The 7,500-nt window shown below is 36.9% G+C and overlaps 1 protein-coding gene across 4 annotated transcripts in view; it reads right to left on the reverse strand.

The window, feature by feature from the left end:
* Window positions 1–7,500, reverse strand: part of LOC310718062 (spermatid perinuclear RNA-binding protein-like) — a 12,384-nt gene that overhangs the window by 2,685 nt on the left and 2,199 nt on the right. For all 4 annotated transcript variants that reach the window (XM_083526588.1, XM_083526591.1, XM_083526590.1 and 1 more), the window contains 14 exons: window positions 7,410–7,500; window positions 7,166–7,325; window positions 6,558–6,702; window positions 5,513–5,607; window positions 5,135–5,230; window positions 4,790–4,901; window positions 4,590–4,687; window positions 4,399–4,504; window positions 3,792–3,854; window positions 3,564–3,682; window positions 3,215–3,349; window positions 1,723–1,863; window positions 1,524–1,629; window positions 1,380–1,424 (listed from right to left, as the gene is read on the reverse strand). The exon at window positions 7,410–7,500 is cut by the window's right edge and continues 112 nt beyond it. In XM_083526588.1, the coding sequence (XP_083382714.1) occupies window positions 1,380–1,424; window positions 1,524–1,629; window positions 1,723–1,863; window positions 3,215–3,349; window positions 3,564–3,682; window positions 3,792–3,854; window positions 4,399–4,504; window positions 4,590–4,687; window positions 4,790–4,901; window positions 5,135–5,230; window positions 5,513–5,607; window positions 6,558–6,702; window positions 7,166–7,325; window positions 7,410–7,500 (1,512 nt within the window). The remainder of the gene's footprint in view (window positions 1–1,379; window positions 1,425–1,523; window positions 1,630–1,722; window positions 1,864–3,214; window positions 3,350–3,563; window positions 3,683–3,791; window positions 3,855–4,398; window positions 4,505–4,589; window positions 4,688–4,789; window positions 4,902–5,134; window positions 5,231–5,512; window positions 5,608–6,557; window positions 6,703–7,165; window positions 7,326–7,409) is intronic.

Here is a 7,500-nt window from a genome sequence, read left to right on the forward strand (position 1 = left end):
TGCACTTAAGCTCTGACGCTACAATTCTGACAATCAATTTTTATATAAAATCCATCAGAGGATGATCAATTGTACAGACGCTGTACAGACGCTACAATTCTGACAGGAAAAAAACCTTATGATCAATTTTTATATCAAAGTCTATCAGAGTGTGGTCAATAAAAGATTAGGCATGAGGAAAAGCTGACCTTTTGTACAAAGCAGTGGATGCGGTCAATAGCACGTACTTATTTGCTTACATTTAAAAAGGAACGAGACAATGCAGATACGGAGAACTAACTTTCTTTGTTTTAAATATTTGTACAAAAATCTTAAACATTTTTTGGGTTATTTCCAAATTGACAAAAAACATAAATCAAATAAAACATTGAAAAAAATGGCAGATTTTTTATGTGATCTCAGACTTGACAAACAAATAAACAAAAAATGCTTGTGTATGCGCGTGTGTGTGTTTTCATGCGAATATAACCTACCCAACAGGGATTTAATTATGTATATGTCATTAAGAATCCTGACCTAAATCAACCAGGAACAGGATATATTTATTGACAGAAGCTTTTCTTTAAGTCACTCTGGACATATGCCATAAAAGTTTATATACTATATACTTTCTTTTATATACTTTCTTGCTTACTTCATTCCATTGAAATATTATTTTTGGACCCCAAATTGGTAACCCCATCTCTTAGACATAACTAAACCCTTAAAAACTACATAAATGAACACTTTGAAATAACATTAACTGTTCTTACAAATAATGCTTTATTTTACGCAACTCTTAACATTCCACATTTTAATCAAAATCATCTAATTTGCCGACAACCCCTGAAATCAGGCTTAGGTCACTAAACGCTTGAAGCCGTCTTGGATTTGTCAGTGGATGGCAGTTTTGATTAATAATAGAAAGCTCTATTGCAATTACCAGGTCTTTCAAATAGGCAGCATCAGACCTCGCTCTTTGATTGAGTGCTTGTCCTTCGCTTGACTAAACATGGACACACCTTCTACCTTCTCTCCTTTGAGAATCTTTAAAGACAGGGCTGATGATGTGTTGTTACTGTTATTAAAGTGCTTATATATGGGTACAAAAACTACTAGAGGTGTCAGAGCCAATTTATATTTATATCTAGTACATATGACAACATAGACTCATCTAAAAAGTTCTGTTTGGAAATCGAACCTGCAAATACAACACACTATAAACTGCATGCAAGATTTCATACCTACAAAACTCTATTAGAAACAATCTGAAGAATCCATTTCCACAGATTTCAGTTTAGTGAATTTTTAATGACAAAAAGAAAACTGGTGTACCCAAATGGAAGAATAGAAATAGGGGAAAATTGTTGTACTGATTATTATTAGATAAAGAGGCCTACCGTGTGGTGGAGGTACCACTGGACCATAACCGTACGGGGTAAAGCCTGCAAAGAAATGTGCACAAATACTATGTGTGGTTATCTGCAAAAAGTCATAAATGAAAATGTAGAATTTTTTAATTATAAATGAAAATCAGTACATACCTGGTGTAAAGTATGCAGGAGCTGGAGGAAAAATAGGAAGTAGTGGCCTGGGCACTGTTACAGTCCTCTTTGATCTGGAAAGCCCATTTACTGCAGATGAACTCGCCTAAAAGACCACGACAGAAGACAACATCCTGCAAACATAATATCGATAAACTCTAAAAAGCTTTCCTTGATATATATATATGCCTTAACCTACTTTTGTATATGGCCTCTTCCTCTTATTGCTGTTTGCACTGTGTGCTGAAAAGAGCCTTTCTATTGCTGCCAACGCTGCGTTTGCTTTTGCGACCCTTTTATTAGGCCCACATCCTCTGAATCTCAGTCCATCCACTTCCACCTGATACACAGCAATAAAACAACAGTTTTGGTACAGACCCAGGACTTGTCATATAAAAAAAATTCTAAGAACAGGAAATATCCCTTTACACTTCTATGAGATACAAGTAAATCAAATCCCATGCAGACCAATTAAAAGCTGTGATTAGCAGAAAGTCTGAGCAACAAGCGTTGTATTTCACCCAAGAGGCTTTATCAGGTGTAATGAATGGTTAACCCAGGGTTTGGGTGTTATAACAGTTAAATGATCTTTACATTATTTTATATTGAGACAATATTTAGAGACTATTATACGCTGATTATATTACCAAACCTGCCGAATTATTTGTAGAAGCTACACAAGTTAAAATCGAAGTTCACTAGTATGAGTGTTATCACTCAAAAATGCACAGAGAAGCTTAGACAATAATGCCTGACCCATTTTTTCATTTATTCATTCGTTGAATATATTCCACTGGGAATTTTTTTGCTTTAACATAAAAAATCCAGAGATAAAATGTAATTCAATGCATTTATATAAATTTACAATATCGCTAAATCATATACCCATCACACACAGCAGGCTAGTAGATTCAGTGTAATTGGAGTGTGAATAAAACTATTACAGTACCTATTAAAAGTTTGGGAACATCTAGTCTTTTATCGTTTTGGGGACCACATGCATGGTCCTTTTTTTATTTGCAAAAACTAGGTAAAAGGCAAAATAATACAAGAATTGAACAGTGAATGACTGGAAGAAAGTTCTGTGGACAGATGAGTCCAAATGTGACATATATCTTATACAGATACATATATGCATATCTTACATCTTACATAGAAGAACTTAGATGGAAAATAGGAGAGATGTTAGCAGACTTCCTCGCACCCACAGTCAAACATGGTTTGAGGTTGTTTTGGAGCATGGAAGGTTGGAGACTTACTCCAGTTAAAACGAATATTTAACAAAAGAATGCTACTATGCGATGAACTGAATCGCATGGTCAAAAATAACTAAGTTTTATAAGAAATATGGCTAAATATTCCAGCTGAATGTTAGAGTAACTAACTGTCTGGAGGGTGTCCAAGTGTGTAAATCTGTTATCCGTGCATTAACATTGGTACATTTATAGATTTGTTTGGTCAAGTAAATCTGGATATCTTTAAATTACACCATTTGTGGCATTCAAAGAAGGAAAATTCACGTGTCTCTCAAAAAACCATGTAAGACTAGCTGTTTCCAAACTTTAACAACTGTATATTATGAAATAATGTTTTCTATAAATAATATCTGCCTTAAATCTAAACTTCATTGTGCTTATACTGTAAATAATGATGCATTTTGATTAAAAAGTATGACTAAATATTTCTCCCACCTCAATGATGAAGCGTTGTTGTTGATTCTCTCCATTTTCAGTGATAAGATTGTAGGATAGACCTCTCCTTTTTTCATTTAGCTCCATTACTGGATTTTTACCTCTGGCTGTTAGAACAGGGCCCTGAAGCTTAACCTGGAGACCAGAACAAACCTTATAACCCTTTGGATATGTGATAAACAACAGCCACCACTGTCAAAGTATGTGTGAGCTCTGTTAACAAAGAACATTACAAATTCATGAGGCAATTTCAGTTCATTAGCTGAATGTTCAGTTAATCTTTTAGACAATATTTAACAGATAATACAATACAGGATTTTCTGTGTATTTTAAAATAATCGCTTTTTACCTTAGTTGATGAAGAGCCTTGTTTGGATTTATTGCCAAAGCTTTTAGACAGAGGTTCCACTTTTCTCTTACAATCTGTTGTGCCATCAGTTGATAATAAGCCTGCAGCATTACCTGAGACTAAACAACATTGCTTGAACTGTTAAGAAATTCTCATATTGATAGTTTAAACAGATTTTGTTACAAATTATCAAAGAAAAATGTAAGAACCAAGCATTACTATGCTTACAGATCTTTTTGCTTTTAGGTTCATCAGGAGTTTCATCTCCATTTATTCTTTTCTGTGATGTCCCTGCAAGAAAAGCAAATCTAATATCAAACGACTATAAAGATTGCATTAAACACAATATATGGACAAAATTATTGGGATTTTTGCAGCCATATGTGGACCGTTCCCCAAACTGCTTCCACAAAATTGTTTAGGAAATCTCTGGATGCAGAAGTATAAAATTTTCCCTTTAGTTAAACTAGGAGACCCAAACCTTTTCCAGCTAGACAATGCCCCTATGTACAAAGCCAGCTTCATGAAGATAGTGTTTACATGTGTCAGAGTGGAAGATCTTGAATAGCCTGGTATAGAACTAGAATGCTTTCTGCACCGCAGGTCTCCTCAACCGTCATCAGCATCTGGCTTTACTAACACCCTTGTGGCTGAATGAACACAAATCTCCACAACCAAAAGCAGGTGGAACAATTTCCCAGAAAAGTGGAGGATTTAATAAAAGCAAAAGGGGACGAAATTTGAAATAGGATGTTCAAATATAAATCTTATACTCAGGTTTCTACAAACTTTGTCGATACAGTGTAAATAATACTAATCACATACAAACACCAACCTTCTCCATCTTGTAATTTTGGTTCCACTGCAAGTTTAGCTGTAGGAAGAAGATCCATCTTTAAAAACCTGTGAATCTGTCCAAAAGCTAGAAGCCTTAGCGCATGCTAAAAACATACAGAACATTTAGTTACTTTCTGGTTCAAATATTCCATTTAATTTTTCCACATATCCAAATGAGAAAGTTTTAACCTGTGCAGAGTAGGTAAGAAGTTCGGCCTGATCATTCGTCATAGCTGTCAAAGTGTCTACCTCTTCTTTTTCACATGGATCATGTAGCCCAGGTCCACCTGAAGGAAAAAGAAGCTGAAATATCTAGTTATAATTCCTATTAGGGAAATTAACAATACACTACCCCCCTCATTATAGCTAGTGGCCTCAAGGAAACCTGCCTGGCAAGAAAATGCCTGAGGAAATACATTCCAGGACCCGTCTCAAAGTCTCACTTGGTCCGAGGGGCCTGTAACTCGTGGCAAAGACTTTTTCACATATCAGCTCGACTGGCTGGGCAAACACAATACATAGAGTTCATTATAAAAACACAATAATCATTTTAAAAGAAGAAGAAGAACTACGTCGCCCTTGAAACTGGACCCGATGATTTCTCGAAACGGCAACAGTGGATCTTGCATACTGTGATTGAAATCTAATTACATTTCATATTGTTTTAATCACCTGAATCCTGACAATATCAATGACGCATTAAGGATACTGATTCAACACTTTATTCGACTCACCCATCCTTTAAGAGGTGCCCAGGCTGGCCTTGTGTTGCATATATCCCTGAGGATCCGCAGAACTATAAGACACGATCTCATCCCACTCACTCTGACCTGCAGAAGTCAGACAACACCTTAGTAAAATAAAAGATGTATAAATAAAAGCAAAAGATATCATGCAATTCAAAAGCGTAAAGCAAGGAGGAAAGGTGAGTGCCGGAAAAAAGGTAGTAAGAGACAATTTGGATCATTCAGAGGTGGAATGAAAGTTGTCTGATTTTTGGGAGCCTGAAAGGACAGTGTTGAATTTTAAACATCAAATTGTTCCAAGCTGTGAATTGATTCTTTCTATTTATCCATGTCAAAACAACCAAATAGTGCAAACTGATGGCCAACCTGGAACCATTTGGCATGGCGCAGAGAGGCCAGAGCAAGCAGGCATCTCTGCTGGTCCAGCAGATCAGACGGATCTTTCACTTTTGTGTTTTCCACTGGTGAGAAGAACAAAACAGGACACACAACAGATTCGCCATGAGCTTTTCTGTCAGGATTCACTGGCAGAAAAGTGCAATACTACCGTTAGGATCCCACTGATCTGACCAAGTTAAAACATGGTGGAGAGTAGTTATTTTCATGCAAAAAATAAATAATAATAATTCTTTCATTATTTTGCCAACCCAAGATGCAGATCAGAGACTTTTGACAGTGAGCAGACCAAATGTGCTTAAATAGGCAAGAACTAAGAATACCAGCATGAGCTCTGAACCAGAAAACCACATTCACCATTAAGTTTTCCATACAACTACATTTCTGTTTTGCTGTGATGTACAACAGATAGATTTTTCTCATTTGAGTTTTGCCATTTTATCTGCATGCTGGTATTATTGTCACATTTAGTTATGTTTGTCACCCCAGGAAATTGTCCTGAGAGAACAAATATTCTAACAAGCCATATTCTAAATGTGGGAGCTCATTATTATAAGCTGCAAAAGTGCCAACAAGACAGTGCTAGTCCATATCACTAGTGCCCTCATGAAATAAAAAGGATCTGTGCCATATTCCAAAAGAATAAGCAAGAAGAAGGAGGTAAAAAAAAAAAAGAGTAAATTCTTCAGAATTTTTCGGAAGCACCAATTCCGTGGTGTTATATAAAAGAGAAGGAAAAGATTTGTAAAGAAGGAAGCCCAGATCTCAGGGCTTCTGACAACAACGCAACAGCTGCTGCGTCAAAAGAAACAAGAATCCAGTAGCACCAGGCACCATGCCAAGACAACTCGAGTGTCGAGTTGAATCATCAAGAAGTTATATCAGCCTCCCTTGGAATCAATATATAATACTGCATAACAATTTGATCAGTAAATGATGGATTCTGTGGACTGAACTCTATCTGATCCTTTTTTATCAAGGTTGCATCAGGCAACATGGACTTAGCAGCTGTTACCTTGGTTTTTTTCCAGCTCTTGGTTTTTCATCTGCATTGAAGTAAGGATGACCCTCAGAGGCAGATCAGGTCTGCTGCTTTTAAACACTAGAATAGCTGCCTCTGGAATGCAGGGCTGCACTGTGTGCATATCCTCTGACAGTTTCTGCAAAGGAGGAAAGAAAAGGCACAGCTACAGAAAGCGCATAAATTTCGCCCGATGTGACAAGGTTACAAAAATCAGCTCTTTTAGAAACACATTTGCATATACTGTATGAGCGTACTGTGGAACGTTAATACAAATAATCAGGTTAGCTACATTTGGTAAAAGTTGGTGACTGTCTAAAATGAGGTAGTAACCAAACAAAACAGTGCGGTCACTTAATCAAAGTCCACTATAAATGGGCTGTTTTGCAATTAGACTCATTTTCTGCAGCTTAACTTCATCCACTGGAGAGTAGCTGATAGTTAATTGCCTTCCTGAAGCAAGTTGCATCACTGAAGCATTTCAGGCAGGTTGGTTATTTTAAGAAAGGACAATATACCAGCAGCAGTTTTCAGTCCAGTTCTAAAGAAAACAAATGCTTGGCGAGGTCTCAGTGGGAATGCTCTAAATAAATCTGCGAAACCTTCATCTGCACTGGCAGGTTGGTGCAGATCGTGAGAAGCAGACTTTTAGTAGGCTTTTCTCGGCACAGCAAAACCAGCTCTAGGTTCATCAGACCCTTGATGAGGAGGCCTTTAGCCACAGATCCGACACGCATGACTCCAACCAGCGGCCCTCCAGACCTAAATAAAATTGACGGGCACATTAAAAGTTAAGGTTCCTTAAATAAATATATATGATTTGATGTAAAATTTTGAGGAACTAACTTTAGGTTAGGTTCGACAGGTTCAGTAGAGATAGGAGTGCTGGTCTTGGTGAACTCGATGAGCCAGTCGGAGACATATTTTAGTCCTCCCT

This window comes from Silurus aristotelis, assembly GCF_946808225.1.
Source record: "Silurus aristotelis genome assembly, chromosome: 23".
NCBI lineage: Eukaryota > Metazoa > Chordata > Actinopteri > Siluriformes > Siluridae > Silurus > Silurus aristotelis.